The sequence below is a fragment of the Oxyura jamaicensis genome, chromosome 5, assembly GCF_011077185.1.
Source record: "Oxyura jamaicensis isolate SHBP4307 breed ruddy duck chromosome 5, BPBGC_Ojam_1.0, whole genome shotgun sequence".
NCBI classification, from domain to species: domain Eukaryota; kingdom Metazoa; phylum Chordata; class Aves; order Anseriformes; family Anatidae; genus Oxyura; species Oxyura jamaicensis.
This window is the reverse complement of record NC_048897.1, coordinates 56,415,978-56,433,580: the sequence shown is the minus strand read 5'-3', so window position 1 is coordinate 56,433,580 and position 17,603 is coordinate 56,415,978. Positions and strand designations below refer to the sequence as shown.

At 40.5% G+C, this 17,603-nt stretch overlaps 1 protein-coding gene across 5 annotated transcripts in view; it reads left to right on the top strand.

Moving 5' to 3' along the window:
* The window catches only part of ELP4 (elongator acetyltransferase complex subunit 4), a 277,760-nt gene that overhangs the window by 126,452 nt on the left and 133,705 nt on the right, over positions 1-17,603 (top strand). Inside the window, exon 11 of one of the 5 annotated variants that reach the window (XM_035328544.1) lies at positions 12,885-13,374. The exons of 3 other annotated variants lie outside the window; for them this stretch is intronic. In XM_035328544.1, the coding sequence (XP_035184435.1) occupies positions 12,885-13,030 (146 nt within the window). In that variant the 3' untranslated portion in view covers positions 13,031-13,374. Of the gene's footprint in view, positions 1-12,884; positions 13,375-17,603 lie in introns of those variants that run through there. One more of the 5 variants, XM_035328537.1, reaches the window with a different exon arrangement.

Sequence of the window (17,603 nt, the reverse complement as noted above, 5' to 3'; positions counted from 1 at the left end):
GAATAAAGAGGTAAAATGAAAAAAATACTGACACATGAAAAGTGCAAAACTGAGTAACCGCTAGAATCATCTGAAAGCAAATAACTATAATTTGACATATAGTTTCTGTACAAAACACATCTTTGATGTACGAATCTGCTCAAATGTTCAGCCCTCCCCCCAGCTGCCAGAAAAAAATAGTAATGTTTATTTTAATCTCAATTATTCACAAAAGTCTGGCATTTAACGTGATACCAATTTCTATCATTCACATTTAATACATTTGTTCGAGTTTACACCGAGTTCTACTGTCTTTCATAGAGTCATTTAAAAAGGAATTAGCGTGACCTGTCTTTTAACCTTTCACTGGCAACTTCTCACTCTGGGCTTAAACTTCCTTTAATGCCTCCGTTTGCCAAAGGGTGGTCAACGTGACAACTGGATCACCAATGTGTTTTTTACCGTTTTGCATAAGCAATATCAATCGCTGAGTAAAAATACGTCACAGGATGTTTTTGCATCAAAACAGCTTGATCCAACATCATGGATATTGAATTACACTTCAATGGCTTTTGAAGTCTAAGTTTAGTTGGTAGAAGCGCCATAAAAGGCTTTGTGAACTGGAGTTTTAAACTGTGGCACTCGTAATTCATGGGGAATTGATTCTGAACATAGGAGATACTGAAATATGAATTATGTAACTTCTACAGTGTCACGTGGGAGTTACAGGAATTGAACATGCTTCCCGTATCAGTACCAGTTTTTAGGGTGAGAAGACAACGATAGTATTTTTTTTTTCTCCTGGCCTGTTTTTTGCTTTACTGCGGAGCATCTGACAGTTGAATTTACCATTGCCCAGCTGAAGTTTCTAGCTTGTGAAAAGCTGCAAACAAACAAACCGGTCTTCTGCCTGGCAGCCTGGCTTCGTAAATGCAGAGGATTTCATAAACCAGCAATACGTTTATTTAATACAGGGATTAGCAATAATAGTTTGCGCTTGCAGAGCACTTTTTCATCCCTAGCACTATTTTAAAGTGATGAAGTAATTTGTGTTTTCCCGCACGTGGTATTCCTGCCAGGCAGACTAAGAAAATACCTAGAGTAAAGGAGAACTTGTCTATGCATGAAAAGCAAAAGAAAAAAAAATAAAAAATAAATAAAAAATAAAAAGCTCTAGAAAATTAAGCTGCTTCAAAAAGCTATTAAATTGTCCCTATCCCCGAAGCTTTACAAATGTGCTAATTGTTGTGTTCTGCTCGTGTAATATGTTTCTGCCCAGAGTTAAGACGATTTCCTGTTGGTGAAGAGCTCGCCCCGCGCGGGGAGGGAGCGGAGGGCTGGCCAACAGCCTGCGATGAATCTTCCCTTTGGGCAGCGCGTGCTTCACTTCTGAATGCCCAGAAATGCTTCACAGATGTGCTGCGCTGCCTAGCAATGGAAATTTTCTAATTCTAGCTGACCTAAAAAAGTAAATAGACTGCTGAGCATTGGTCTACTCCCAGCATCAAACGGCAGTGCCCCCCCAGCTCGCATTTACATTTTGCCCCGCTATACGCCCCTTCTTGCTAACCAGAAACTTGCCAAACCTGTGACACTGGTCTCTTGAAACAGAGCCTTTCATGGCCATATTGTATGTTGTTTTACATTGTGTGGTGTAAGGTAAAACAGCGCAGCTCACACTGCCTGAGCAGAAGCAGTCCTGCGGGCGTTGGAGAGGTTTTGTAGGTACGCAGATTGGCCGCTGTGCCGTTATCGGCAGCTAATAAGCAGTCAGAAGCACATTCGTGGGTATAGTTACGTATTCTGCTTGTGTTTGTACCATAACTTCTGAAACTGATGTATTTTTAGGGAAGGAGGAGGAAGCGAGCATTGTCAATGTACACAAAATGTGGAGGAGGCTGCTGGGCAGGCCTCCGTGGGGCTGCTGCAGGGGCTCCGAGCAGCTCCCACTTTCTCCTGCTCTTCTTCAGAAAGCACCTCATTAAACCCAGATTTCATAAGATCTGTAGAGACTAAATACTCAAAATCACTTGGAAGCTTCTGGGCAATGTGTATTTTAGCAATAGCTGACAGAACTGATCAATTCAGAAGCCTGATTGCATTTCTGTTATCTTTCTGTTTTGAGTTGGTAACTCGGGCATTGAAATTCATTTGCGGTGGAGACTTGCTGGGCCAAGTTACATGTCTTGGACCTTTCTGCAAAGCTTAAAAATCAATCTGGATGAAATCTACCTGGAAAATTTTATCAAGAGGCAGAACACTTCGTGAGTTTATTTGTGTTGTTCCACACCCTCAGATACAGCAATAGTCTTTAAATGGATGTATTAATTAATTTTCTGAAATGTAACAAAAATGTTAAATGGAGCCAGAAGCGTGGTAGATTACAGTGAACTTTAACAGATAGCTTTGGATGAGAACTCAAATATTTGGTTACTTTTCCAGCCAGGCTGAAATTTTAGATATTGACAGTACCATTGCAATATGTTGGTCCTCCACACAACAGATGCTTCTGTCTGTGAATGCTATTTCTCCCCGCTTCTCACTCACACAGCTTTTGTTTGCATATACAGAGTCTTGGTTGGACAGCTTGAACACTTCTCAAGCTTTTCAGTAGAGAGACCCAAGTTCTTGTAGAGCGGCGCAGGCATCGCCAGCAACTCTGGAATGTTTCCAGTGAGCCATCTGTGGTTTGATACGAAATCCGTACTTGGTGGCACATTGCAATGTCATTCAAAGAAAGAGGAGAGGCAGTGGAGGCACTGACTCAGTGAGGTTTCCTGTAGTTGTAGGACTGAATTCCTCCCCTTGACCTTTTACTCTCCAAGCTAAAAATTTAGTTTAAGCTCGTCATCCAGGTTTCCTGAATAAGCAGCAGAGAGGGGCAAGCACTTGCAAGAATGATTCCTCTCATCCTAAGCATATAATATAGGTTAGACTGAATGGCTGACTTGTAGACAGCTGCAATTAGGTTGAATGAATCCATCAGGGAAGAGAATGTGACATGAACATTAGTGTCCATCCGGACTATCCTGAGAGCCCTAGAATTATTCAGACTTGCATTACGGGTCCCACAATCCTCTTACATAAGCCCAGGGAGGAGGGGTTCGGCAAAAAGAGCAGACCTACAGGAGCAGTGTTAGCCTGCTTGCTTTGCATATATGCTATCAGACATGTGAACTACCATTTGAGTTTAGAGCAGCATTTCCCTTCAGTTTAAATACAATATTGTCCAATCTCAACTATAACACATCTAGGTAGTGTATCTCCTCCTGCCCCCCATATTTCCTTTTTTTCAATCCATCTTCTTTCCAGCCCTTTGTCACTTAATTTCTTCCCCTATGCCTGTTCTCTTCCAAATGCCTTTCTCTGCAGGATATTCTTTCTGATAATATATATATAGATATATTAGTTAGTTAGAAGAAGAAAAAAGCTTTGACATTAATACAATACTTATAAATCATGATATTTTTTATTCTGCCTGGATTTTTCACCTCTTCCTCTTTATCCACTTTGTGTATTCAGACTGTAAATTCTTCAGGACCGAGGCAGTCTTTCAATCTGTGCTTGATAAGAGCATGGCAAGTATGTATTATGGTACTGTGGAAGTGTTTAGTACAGTTCCGGTTGTATCTGAGTTTGGGATCAGATGAGCAGCGGAACAGCTGTAGTACCCGGAGTGCCTATAACCATTGCTGATTATTCTAGCCCTCTTCATAACAACGCGAGCTTCTTCATCATGCAGAGACTGCAGTTGTAATATAAAGTGGGTCGGTCACTTGTAGGTGTGCTTTAAGCACCAGAGCGACATTTGTCATTCCCAAGCATCAGAGAATGGAAATCTCCTGATAGTTTTCTCATCCCCTTCTGTCCCTTCACAAATAACAAGTCATCTTCAACACATCTTGAAGTTTTTCTTTGGAATGAAAGAGCCTGTTCAAACAATTGTTCGTTGCTTCATTTCCTGTTGCTGAAAAGTAATGACTAATGCTGCACATGGAAAAACCCACCAGTGCCTACTCATGCAGCAATGGAAGTTCTTCAGACATCTTAAATCCCCTGGGGATTCATTTTACACAAACATACACAGAACTGAATTTTAATGGTACAAGTGGTCTCTGAAAGATTCTCACTCTGCAAAATCCAGTGTTTAAAGAAACCAAGTTTTAAATCCAGACACAGGAATTGAGATTCAAAGTACTTGGCATAGTTTTCTAGAAATCAGAGAAATGAAGCAGTACCTCCCAGCAAATCAGCACAGGTTGGATTTAATCATCTCAGTATTGTAAGATCAATTCTGTAAACTAGATACAGCTGCACTGAAGAGGCACAGACTAAGATTCAGTACTATGAAATGTGAAATGGCTTTCACAATATCTATCAGAAAAGGAAGGGGATTTATTAATGGTTCTTAATTTCACCAGGATACTTTAAAGTCTCTATTAAAATGATCTTTTTGTAGTGTTGGAAACTTAGAGCAGAACATCACTGTCATGCAAATGAGCTGAAAGTCATTATTACCCTTGTTTTATTTTATATTCTATAAGTGATAGAAAGTGTTTTATAATTGCGTTGAAGTAAGTACTATTAGCTATATATAAAAAATATTTTCATATTAGCAATGTGGCCTTTAGCAAGCAGACAGGGATATGTAGGTAAAAGTATATTTATCAGCTATTCTTAGTGGAAGCTTTCTCTCATCACCTGATGTTAACACTAATTAGTTTTGACAGTTCAGATTATGCTTCAACTTAAAAAAAAGAAATAGGAAATGCATATGGTAGGTGTGCTTATTTTAACATGGGTTGATACAGTCATGATTAGCTATAAGTCAATCACGGTTACTTGAAAAGTAGAAAATTTTAGAATGTTCTTTTAAAAAGAAGTCAACTCTTCTATCTTCATCATCGATTTAGAAAATGTTTCATTGCTGTGGTCTAACAATGGTAATATAGCATCTGTGAATGTCTGTGAACGAGATGAAACTGAGTTCATGTCCATTATACAGAAAAAAAAATAGTTACCAGCTGTTTTGCCTCCTCGTTTTGTTGAAATACTGAGAAAAATTGTAATGTGAAAAGGAATGTGAGATTCTTAATAAATGAGTCTTAAAATAGTTTGCCTAAGGCCTAATTGCAGTTAAGGGGGGATAATTTGGCACTATTCTTACCACAATATAAAAATGCATATAGATAGTGAGACATTCATTGTTACCAAACTTCAGGACTGTTTTATAACTTCTGCTAGAAGAGCTCTAGGCCAGTTGGCATGACTTTTCTAGTCCTTGCAATGTCTTCAGTGGTAAAGGGCTTATTGTTTTGCCACAGGGAATAGAACTTGCATTAACCTGGGAGTACTTCCCAGGTTTATTAAGCCGTATTTTCTTAGTGATACTGGAATTTTTTTATGAAGGTACATCACCATAAGTGATATGTCACTCCACTAGACTACATATCACATAAAATGTAAATCATTTCATCATAATTCACATCTTTGGTGTCCCTGAATTTGTGAACTTGGCAAGGAAAGAAGCCAAAACTTACAGCCACCACCATGTCAAGTATTTGAAGAAACACTTCTCATAGAAGAAATTTAATTTCATACCTGCACATCTTCTGTATTTATATTAACCCCAGAAACAGTAATTTGTTTTTCCTGAAAAGACCAGTTTCAGTGCTTGCTGATGACCTGTTAAGAAAGCAGGGAGCAGAAAGTCATTGCCTAGTAAGGCTAACGGGCTCCCGAGGTGTGTATCTGTTACGGAGGTTGTAACCACTTGTCAGCCATCACAATTGGAAGTGCACGATGCAACCCAGGAGGATGTAATGTAAACCTGGTCATTCAGGACCTCTTTCACCGCATCAGCAGACCTGGCAGCTGCTTATAAGCTGTGGTTCAGGGCATAGCAGAGGATCAGTGCCACGTGTTGCCTTTGCACTGAAGGCAGACCCCATGTCCCCGGCGGGCTCAGCCACCACTGTTACATCCTCCTGCAGTGCCTAAATAAGAACAGAACAGCAAGGATTACCAGGGTCAGGCACACAGATCCATAGTATGGGGCAAATCTACAAGCTCAGAAGTCAAGGCAGCAGGTCAGGATTGTACCTGGATCGGCAAGCTGTGTGGTTAGACACTGACATAGCCAGAGGGTAGGAAGGTGGCAAGGACCCGAGCTGGAGTGCAGCTGAAGGGTTTCGCACTGCGCCTTCTCGCGCAGCGCCCCTGTTCAGGGTGCACAGCGGCACTGTGCCCCAGCTGGCCCTGACACAGGCAGCTAGACCCCGCGGTCTGGGACAGTCGTCTTCAGTGCAGAGGGAGAGAGACAGCGCAGTGGCTATGCCATCATTTGGCATCCCTCCACGGGGCTCCCTCTTTTCTTAAAATTCAGGTTGCTGATTTGCGCTTCCAAATGGAATGTCCTTCTCCCCAGCCTGCCTGTGATGTCTTATTCTCTATCAAGAAATATATTTCCAGCCAGGTATTGGTGGCGATCACTTGGCATTTTGATAATTTGCAAGTAAGAAACCAGGTTCTTCACTCTAAGAGGAGGCTTTATAAAGCTGTATCTCTAACCTCCTGTAGATTTCTCCTTAAAACCCCATTTTTTCATGACACCTACAAAAATGCTTGAGTCTTCTCCTAGGTAGTATGATCATTGAAGTAATTACTAGCAATTATAAATGAGGCTGTTAAAAAAAAAAAAAAAAGTAAAAAAAAGCATAATGCAGGGGCGAAGTATAGGCATTATAAACAGGAGATCAGCAGCTGTACCATGCTTGATATCCCTTGTGTGGGCTTAATAGAAAGGCAAGAGTTCTGCTTCAAAGAGAAGTAGGATATAAACTAGGAGTCTGCATCTTTCGTTTTCCCAGCATTCCTAAAATTCTTCTCCCCACCCTCCTCTTCCACCTGATCCAAATCCCTTAGGCTTTGGTTACTTCAGTCTTCACAGAATTGTAGCAAATGGAACTAGAAGGGATCTAGAGAGGTCATTAACCCACCTCCCTGCCCCAAGGCAGGTCTGCAGCCATGGTAGGCTAATAAGCAATTTTTTGCTCAGAAATCCAAGTAAGTAGAATGGTGAGGATTTGTTTGTTTGTTTGTTTGTTTAAGTTGCAGTTTTGGAAGTTAAGGCTCAGTTGTTAGAAGCGTCACATAACTGTTAGCAGAATCACAAGGTTAACCTCAGTGGAATTGCTTTAGTATACCTGAAATTCAGAACGAACTCCCACCTCTTTTTTGATCAATGATTTTGCATCGCTCATGTCATTACTAATTTGTTTGCTAAAGTATTACGCTTACAAGAGATGCCAAAATACAATAATGATTTTGGAGAATCACCTTGGGTTTAGACTGTTGCCAATATATATATATATTTGCTCATCATATTGTTACTAAATATTTTTAGACTTTTAATTGCTTAAAACGTTCCCAATAATATGTTATTTTAGTAACCCTCAATTAATTTTATGGAATGTTGCTGTTTCTTGAATGTCTTCCACCTCAATTATTTCTGAGTACCTTAGTCAGTATAAAAATAAGCTGTACCTCTCACAGGCAAATATTTCCATAAAAATACGAAAGACAATTTGACCAGATGATTGTTGCTTATACCATGTATGTGCAATACGAGGTTTCGCTAGTTATTTCTGCAGCACAGTGCCGGTATGTTCTTCAGATGGGTATGTGTAGTGTGTATGGATAGTTGGGTAGTAATCAGTTATTTAGCGTTATCGCTAGCAGCTAGCTTGTTGTTTAACCTGTCATTGGTTACTTAGGTTCAACTGTATTCATTTTACTTGATTTCCAACCCCTCTTATTGCGAGCTGAAGCCTGCATACTGTTTCTGTGTGTTTTGAAACTGAGCTACAGTCACCATCAGCAGAGGTTGCTAGGAAAACTCTGCTGGTCAATCCTCTTAACACTGAAGAGAAAAAAGACTGTTCTTTAAGTCTGTAAAACAATTCCCTTGGTAAAATAAGCTACACTGGCAAAAGCACTTGCTAGTATTTCTGTCTGCTAGGGACAGACAGACCAGTGTCGGAGAAGCATTGGTGCTGTGTTTGGTCCTCAGCACTGGGACCGGACTGAAGGATCGCTCAGCATCCCCTCTGGCCTGTCATCTTACGTATTCTTATCTTCCTCTTCTCACCTTTTTTTTTCCCCCCATTGAAAACAAATAAAGTCATTAGAAGTTTTCTCCAGGCAGAGGGAGGAGCAGAGACAAAGTATGCAATAAGTTTTGTCTGAACTGTTTTCCTTTCATAATGCGTGCCCCGGAGCTGTGTGCTTAGCTGTGTTCTGTGTAATTGTGCCTATTACCACAAAGCCTTCGTGACCTGCCCGGGACAGCAGCGGGAAGGGAAGCACCAGCGCTGGCTCCGCTGGCACCGGCGCATCGCGCCCCGTCCGTAGCTCTGCCGTACCAGTCAGCGAGCTGCTTTGGTGAGCCAGCCAGCTCTTCACCGCGACAACTGAACTTGTTGTCCCTGCCCCTCCCTCCCGTAGGGTCGCTCTGAAGATGCTCAGTTTCAACCTGACAGCCTGTATGTCAGAAAACCAGTGTGTGGCCGTGTAACGTAGTGTGCCGTAATAACGCAGATACCCGATCAGCTGTGCGTAAAGGAAGTTCACTCCAGCATTCCCTGCCTTCCGTACTTAGGAGCTTTACCTTCCTGTGCTTTAAGGAATTATAACAAGGAAGGTGATTATGGGACCGTTTACTTTTGGAACTGGAACTTTACAGGAAACTGCCGCGTTTACTTTTGGAACTGGAACATTTTAGTGAAAAACTTCAATTACTTCAAAGGGGAGGTGAGAGGAGAAGTAAATGTATATTTAACCTTTATGCCAGGGTGTGTTTTTGCTGTCCTGTGATAATCTACCTCTTTTGTCCCACGCAGTGTGTGCACACTCAGGGCTGTGCGTGCAGCCCAGCCCTTTTCCAGGGATGTTCCTGCTTCCCAGCTGGGGAGGTGAGAGGGCACCGCACAGTACCCCAGGCAGGGAAGAGCCGGTTGAGGACAAGAGGAGGAGGACAAAAGGATGAGGAAGATGAGGAGGATGAGGGGCTGAGGCAGGGAAGGGTGGCCTGAAGCTGAATTTGAACCGAGGCATTAGGAATGAGAGCAGGGAATAGAATATGGGCAGAAATAGGCAAGAAAAAGCCAGGAGTGGCAGAAATGCAAACGAGGGGCTTGGAGGCAGAAAGCTGAAAGTGGCTGGAGCAGAGGCTGGGGTGCAGATACCTGGGCAAGGGGCGTTTTTGTCTTGAAGATCTGCTACAGAACAGGAGGCCTGGGCACTGACAACTAGGATTGCCTGAGTGAGCAAAATCAGGCAAAGTGCTAAGAGAGAGATTGAAAGGGATGGGGTCACAGCCTCTGAAATAACAGAGACGGCTGTCCACCAGAAAACATTTTGTCCTAAACTGGGACTTTAAATGCAACTGTTTCTCTGTGGTCAGCAAATATCTGTGAAAATGTCTGATCGTTCTGTAATGCTGGTGTTCAAAAAGGATCACAGCCTATTCATGCTCTCCCTTAGCGTGTGAGTGCAAGTCACTGCAATGCCCGTAGTGGTGCCAAAAATAAAGGCCTGCTCTTTAGCCTTTGGATGCCTGTGTAATGCCACGTGATCCATTTCCAGTTTGTTTGTGTTCTGAGGCTTTTATTTCTTTTTTTAAGGGTGTAAAAGTACTTAAGAGGATTAATATTTGCAGTCCTATTTATATTTTGAAGCTGCACACAGAAAATATAAGGAATTCCTTTATTTTGGGATGCCTATTTAAGCTTTATTAAGATACAGTATTTGTGCGTGCAGTGATTCAGATCTTAATGGCAGGATAATACCCAGCTGTTTTTGGAGGACGCTGGTGTTGCTTATTGCTGAGAATAAACCTGATCTGAGGATGCAAATGGCTTAAGCAGTGAAATACACTTCTGGAGATGTGGCAATTTATTTCAATATTTGAAAACTGGCATTGTAGAGAGGGCAAGGATTGCAAGAGGGATGGTCTCGTAATTAAGAGAACTGAAGGATATCTCAGAGTCTGATGTGTTTCTGCCCATACCACTGAGCTTCTGTGTGATCACGTCACTTCCACCCACAATTTTTATTTCTGTGCCCTTACTTCATGTCTGCCCCTTTCTGAGGACCTGACTTACGGTTTCTTAAGAAATACTGAGCACTCGCAGCTGCACCTGAAGTTACCATTTGATCACAGGAAAGGCTGCACAATGCTAAGCATTGTGGAAAAGCAAGTCCCAAATGGCTCAGATGGTGTTTCTGAAATTAATTTCTACCTTTTACCGTATTTTTTATGCGCCTCAATTCTCTATCCATGAAATGGAGGTGACTTTGCTGCCTTATCTCACAGGAATATTAGGAAAATAGCACAGTTGGTATTTGTGGAGCATTCAAGGGCTGTATGCTGACATGTGCTATTGAAAAGCCATTCTGCCTTCAGAGCAAGGTTTGAATAGCGTACAATAAATACGTCAGAAAAGTTCAGAGTAAACAATGACAAGAAAAAAAATACTGAATAGCTGGTCACTAAATGAGCAGTGTGCATCCTCATCCCTGAATAAGATGGGAGAAAAAGTATATGTGCGTGTAGCTGACCACTGTATCATGGCAAATCCAGCTGTAAAAGCTTAATTCAGCCCCACTCTCCAACCCAAACATCTTTCATTTTAACTTTTCCCATCTGAGTCTTTGTGAATTTATAAATGTTCTTCTTTGTTTTCTGTTTATAATACATATTAGTGGGCAAGCACAGCATGGACTAAGAGGCTGCAAGTATGTCAAAGATGTTTTTTTTTTGTTTTCTTTCGTTTTGACCACCACGTTAAATCCAGGCCAGCATAGCAAGGCTTGACATTGTTCCCCACCTACAAGATTAGGTGGTCCCTTGTGTGAAATGAGTTTGCTGAGTCTTGGGGCTGTTTGCTCTTAGCACCTCATTCTAAAGCCGCGAGGCAGACTTGTCAAAAAGGTCAATAACTGAAAAAAAATAAAAATAAAATTATGCTGTGTTTCCCCTTCCTCCTCCCTGGTGAGGACAGAGACGTGCCACAGGGAGTGGGAGCAGCTAGGACTGTTCACCAGGTGCCCTCTACTCTGTTAGCAGAGTGCTGAATGCTTTTTTGGGAGGAAAATGCGATGGAAAGATCTCCTGAGTGCTCCCCTGTGCTTTTGGAAAGTTCAACACCAGCTTTTCCTCACCCTCTGCTTTCCCCCCGTGCGCCCCAAGCAATCCCAGTGGTACCTCAGCTCTTCCTCAGCAGGCAGCCACAACAGGCGTGTGCCCTTCTTTGTATTTTCTCCATGTAGAAATGGGACATCGAGGACTGCAGTTAATGTCCACAGCTGTGCCTAACCCTTGTAGGAACAAGTGGGGCACTGCAGGTGCAATTTGCCACGCCACAACTCTGATTCAACCGGGTGAAAGGCAAGAGCCCCACCAGTGGTACACACCGGGGAGTTCACATACCTCAACTGTGGGATTTCCCACGTGCTTCTTCGGCAACGTGCAGCACTTGGACGGGCACATTTCTTGTGTTTCTGTGCTCAGAAGTGCCCCTCGCCCCAGAGCAGGCTCTGTGCGCCATCCCCGTGCCGCCAGGACCCCACTGACACAACCCTCCCGGCTGCCCGGCCGCACGGCCAGCAGCCAGCTGACCACGCTGCAAATAGGGATGTTTTCCTGTGCTTTCTGTATTCAGTTCTTACCTGGAGGCAGAGAGGGTCCTGTGAAAGTTGCAAAGGTCTTGAATAAAGGGCGGCTGTGTATATTTCTGTGTTCTGACAAAAGCACAAATATAGCAAAAATAGACAACAAGCGTGGTCTATACAGCCCGATAGCTCTGCAGCCATTACTGTTATCCTGTTCCCTCCAGAAAGCCACGCAGTGTAGCCTGTGCCTACTAAATCTTTCAAGAAATACGCTTCTTCTACAATACCGGTTTCATAAATTATTGCACTGTAAGACGTTCAGCTGTCTCCTCTGCCTGGCTTTCAGAACTGCACTGTGTCCAAAAGCCAGCCGGTAATTATCAAACTAAAGACTCTGTTTTATGCTAATTTTGCCTTATTTACCAAAACGTAAATCATAATACCGTGCCTTTAGGAATCCTCAGAGGGAGAATTGAAGTATTTTTGTCATAGTTGAACCGTAATGTTTCTTGTGCAAGAACTGCATGCCTGCGGACACCGACATAAACCTGTGCCTCAGTTTCCTCATCTGCAAAATGGATGTAATGCTCCTACAGCTCAGAAGGGAAGGCAAAGTTTATTTAGCATATGTGACTGCCTTAAGGAAATGCAGCTGCTATCACTGTTTGCTTTTATTGAAAGCTGTCAGTAGAATATGAAGATGAAACACGTGGCAGAATAGCGTTGCAGGCGGGGTGATCCCTCTGTATCTTTTGTCCGTCGTATCATTTATTTTCGAACTCTGCCACCAGGTATGCGTAAGTGTGTGAAATAAGACTAGATGTATATTGTCATGACATAGAAAACAAAGAATTTAATGTAGCTGTTGATATAGAGGCAAAACATTTGTTTTTAAGGGAAAGTTGTGCAGATATAATTAAATATCTTGAGCAAATTTGGGTTTTGTTTAGAAAATTTTCATGAGAAGAGTATGTTCCAATTTACAGAATCCAGTATCGTGAAGCACACAATGAAAACATACCAAGCTATTTCCAGGTCCGCCTAAAAGCATATATGGGTAGATCTTATTTGTGTGAGTAACATCAATGAATTGGGGAAAAGAGCGCATTTTGAAATACACTATGGAAAATAAATTCTACTGCCATCAATCTTTCTTTTTTCTCTCTGTTTTCTCTCTCTTTTCTTTTCTCTCTGCCTCTCTCTCTCTCCCTCCTGAAAATCTCCTGCCACAGCGCCTACACTTGCCTCCAGACTTGTCAGACACAGTGAGCCGCTCAAGCAAACAGGATCTGGCAGAATCCGCCAAACTGCTGAGCTCAGGATGTGGTGCTATGGCCATCGGCAAGAAGCACCTGGACTTCTAGTGATTTCTACTTAGCAGTTTCACTCAGATTTATATGACACTCTAATTAGGAGTGATAATGACTTATATAAATATTTTTCTTAATGATTTGCCCCAGCAGTCTTTAAAAATACACATTATTATATCATGCCTTATTTTTTTCGTTCTGGTTTCTTTGTATTAATTTGGGGCTTGGTTGGCTTTGGCTTTTTGTTAAAGCTTCTGTTATGTTGGGTCCTGCCATTGTTCAGCCCTTTTGGAAATGTAGTGTTTCTTCCTTTCCTTCAGATATGAAAATTACTTTTAATCCTTCCATTCTAGGTGTTTTTTTACAATGAAAGTAAAGGGATTTTTTTTCCCAATGGATTTTTATATGCATGCATTTAATATTTTGTATGAATAAGTTGGGCTGTTTACTGAAATAAATTAATAAAAGTGAGTGATTCATTGTCACGTTATTCCAAGAGCAAACTGCACATTTATTTTTCATAAGAACATTCCTTTGTGTAATTGCAATAATGTATTACATTTCAGAAAATGCTTAAGGTGTTTTATAAAATACATAATAATAAATATAAAATATATAAGGTAGTTTTTATTCTGATATGCCAGTAGTTGAGAATGTTGGAGGGATTTTGTTGTTGTTGTTGTTTTATTTTTTTTATCAGAATATATTATAGGTGATTAGTTTGCCTCATGGGTTAATACATGTATTAAAATGCACTTGAATGAAATTTACTAAACGTAGAAAAAAGAATTGATTTCCTTATGTAGTTCAAAACAGTAATCCTAAACAATTGAAGTCAGCACTATGAAATTATGTCAACAGACATAATTCAAGATTGAAATTCAAACTGACAGCTACATTAATGCTAGAATACCAGAAGAGTGCATTTCAGCTTGGGGAAGAGTATCACAGCATGCTGGTCGAAAACAGGGCAGAACATAGAAGTAATTCAGGCTTCTGTAGCGTCATATCTATATATATACTGTTTGTGAACTTAGGACTATTTTGTATTCATCTCTGTCTAAGTATCATCAAACAAAAGAAAGGTAAAGCAATGCTGACCTGTAAATTAAAGTGGTTTTCATTCTTTCTTCTGAGGCTGCCTTCCATTTTGAAAGGTAATATATTCTTCTCCGCCGAACTTGCAAGCCATCCAACTGTAAGATTGCATTACAGTTTCAAAATTTCGTCTTTCTAATAGTATATTACATGGCTGGAGTGAAATTGACTCTTCAGAGAACATGTTAATATGATGCAGTAATGTTAACTTATTTTGATGGGTTGGGAACCAAGAGTTGGTTAAGTGGTTTGCTTTTTCTATGCAATACAGGTTCCACTTTATTTTTTTTCTTGACAACGCTGTGTAAAACAAAGACATAGCTTTTAAAACTGTCTAACTAATATGATGAATGTCAATCACTTAAAAAACTCCACTGTAGCATAAACACATACTGTATACAGCTTTTATTCTGAATTAGAATAATTGAATCAATGACAGTGATTTGCCAGGATGTCAAATCTATCCATCATATCCTGTCACTACCAGTTTATTTTTTGTGATCAAAATCAAAAAGACTACTATTTTGTCATCAGCTATTTCATTAGTAGTAACAATCAGGTTTTCTCTTCTATATTTTTTAGATATGCCTGTTAAATTTCTTATTTCTAAAGACACAAATCCTTTTTAAATCTTTTCAAAATAAAGTTTCAGAACTGAACTGTCAGTTTAATAAAGCAAAAAGACATCTACTTTCCTATGCCAATATATTTAAAATATTATCATTGATGTCTCAAACATTTTTTCCCTTTTTTGTATTATGTGTTACATTGAATGGAAGTTCTCATTAGATACTTAATTGTGCCTTTTGAAAGCATGAAATAATTTAAACGCTTAGGTTAGAGTGATTTTTAACAAAGGCAAAGTTTTACATACTTCGTCTTTTTAATGTAAATAACACACAACATAGTACTTCTTCATGAAATACAAAGTCGCAAGACACATAAATTGCTGCCAACATACAGAAATAGGTCACTGACCCAACGTACGGGAGAGAAAATACCATGAAAGTCACAGATGATTTCTAGCTACCATATTAACTGAGAATTGTAAGCAAGTAGTGTGTGCATCTCACACACGTGTGCAATTCCTGTGCATTTATAGGACTTGAATTTCAGAAACTTCCATAGGTTAATATTACTGCTGACAAATATTTTGAGTAATAAAGGAAACTCCTTCTGCAAATCTGGATTAATTTTTTTTTCTGATTCGCTAAACACGCTTTGTGAAATGTGTCACAGTATACAGATGTGCCGTGCTGTTTACCTAAGGCAAAAACATGCAGCAAAATTTCTCTTCTTTTCTTCCAAAATATTGTATCAGTTACAACAACGTATGACAGTGACTTGGCTAATCCATAAACAGAGAAGGGAAATGATGCCATGTACGTGCTACGCAGTGTACGTAAGGTGCAGGTTTTGTTTGTTGCACCAGAAGACCCCTGGCTCTCGTCTGGGCTTGGGAAGCAGTCGAAGTGGTGATTTCCTGACAGATTTCCCCAAGCCACCTTGCGACTGTCAAGCTCCTGCACACACACAAACACAAAAAAATCCTTCCGTTCTTTCTTCGCTTGGCTTGAAGACAAATATTTAACTAAGGAGTGCGGCTCGGGTAATCGAAGAAAGGATGCGGCCTCTCTTGACAGGCTGTTGCGGTGTGCTGCCAGCTTCATCTTGCATCATCAGAGCCCCTTGCTGGATGGAAAATGTGTGCAGCCCCTGCTTGTGTTCAGAGGGCTCTTCTCTGCAGAGATCTTGGTGCAAGTTTTTGTTTGTTTGTTGTGATACTTTCGGCACAACTTCCTATTTTTTAACAGGTTACAAACTGAAACCACCAAACTCAGCAGGGAAAGAATGGATTCATTGCAGTGACAATGCTCCCAGCACAGAGCTGGCGCCTGAGCTTTACTTAGTTGTGACACACAGTCAAGAAAGCAGTAATGAAATTTAAAACATTGTGTCTTAAATATGTCAGATAAGAATGCTTTATGTAATTTCTGTTATGTTAAGGTTTTCAAAATATAAGTATGTGGAATATGAGAGGAATATTGTGATGGATTAAGTCTTTTGCTGTGTTTGTAAAGAAATTACAAAAGCAATTTCAAGGATGCAGCTGAATTCAGTTTTCTGTAACAGTAGCTACAAACATCTGAAAATGGGCATTCACCTACTTCAGATTTGATACAGATGGTAGTACGCCACTGGTTTCATCTTTAATAAAAAGTATTGATGTTGTTCCAAACACAGCTTTTGGAAAAGTGCACAAGTCTCATTTACAGGAATCCCTGTACAACAGCAATATTGGAAAGTGAGCTGTTAATCAAGTCTTTCTGAAACCACAAGGTTGTAACACATCCCTTCAAAAATATATATGTATTACAAATACTACACACACACACATTAAACCACTATTTCTCCAGGATCCTATGTTAGAAATTTAGTAAAATGTTCTTCTTTTGCTTATGCTAGAGAAATACTGTCTGTAACTACAGAGCACACAAAGAATAGGAAAGAAGATGCTTTTATGCCTTAAAGGTGGTGAAACAAGCACTGTCCCCCATTACATCTCTTGGGGGGGTTTACTTTCTATTGTGAGCTACCTGAGTGCAGGGCCTGCATTTCTTTTTTAATCACACTGAGCACATGATGGTGCTTATTCAATAATTAATGGACCGGTGTAGAAAAAGAACGAAAGTGAATCCTCTTCGTCTTAAGACAAAAAGGCAACACAAATGAGGGGGGAAAAATCCCACCATAATTACTTTCAGTTTTTAGAAAACAGTAAGCTCAGTCTTTTTCCAAAAATGGTTCATTAAGACCATGGATGGCTACCTCTGTATTTCCACATCTGAGTAGATAGACAGATTTTCAGAAGTGTCGAGCATCAAGCATCCCAGAGCATCTGCTGAAAACTTGACTTACTTAAACTCTGCTTTGAAACAGTTTTGAAAGTTATTAGGCACATTGAACTAAATTTCAGACCTGCTGTTCATATCGAAATGAAGACATCTTTATACATATTTTTTTTTCAAATGGATATTCTGGTGCTGTAGAGTTTAACCTAAAAATTCTGCCCAACAAGTCAGTGATGATTTAGATGAGGAGCAAGCTGGTAGGTTTAGGTCCAGGGGATCTTTTTTAAACTGTTAGCGGATTTGCAGCTGTGTACTCTTTGCCCTCCCCCCCCAAAAAAAAAAAAAAAAAAAGATATTGAAGGTAAATGTTAAATCCCGAAGGTAGAAAGAATAAAAATATATATTCTTCACTAAATGATCTGGCAGAGTTTGATTTTCTACACTCAGAATGCTCTCAGCATTGAAGGCATCAGGTATTCCCTTAAAAAGTCTTGAAGCAGGCTGAGATCAGTGCAGTTTCATCTACTTTTTTATTTCTTGTATTTATTTTTTTTTTCTTGGACTCAGAGCAAACCACAAAAGCTCTGGCTTGAATTTTGTTGGGCTAGACCAGGCATCATTCTTGCCGTGGGACTTGTACCCCTGCAAAGCAAACGAGAAAAAGCAAGCAAAAGAGGAGAACCAAGGAGAC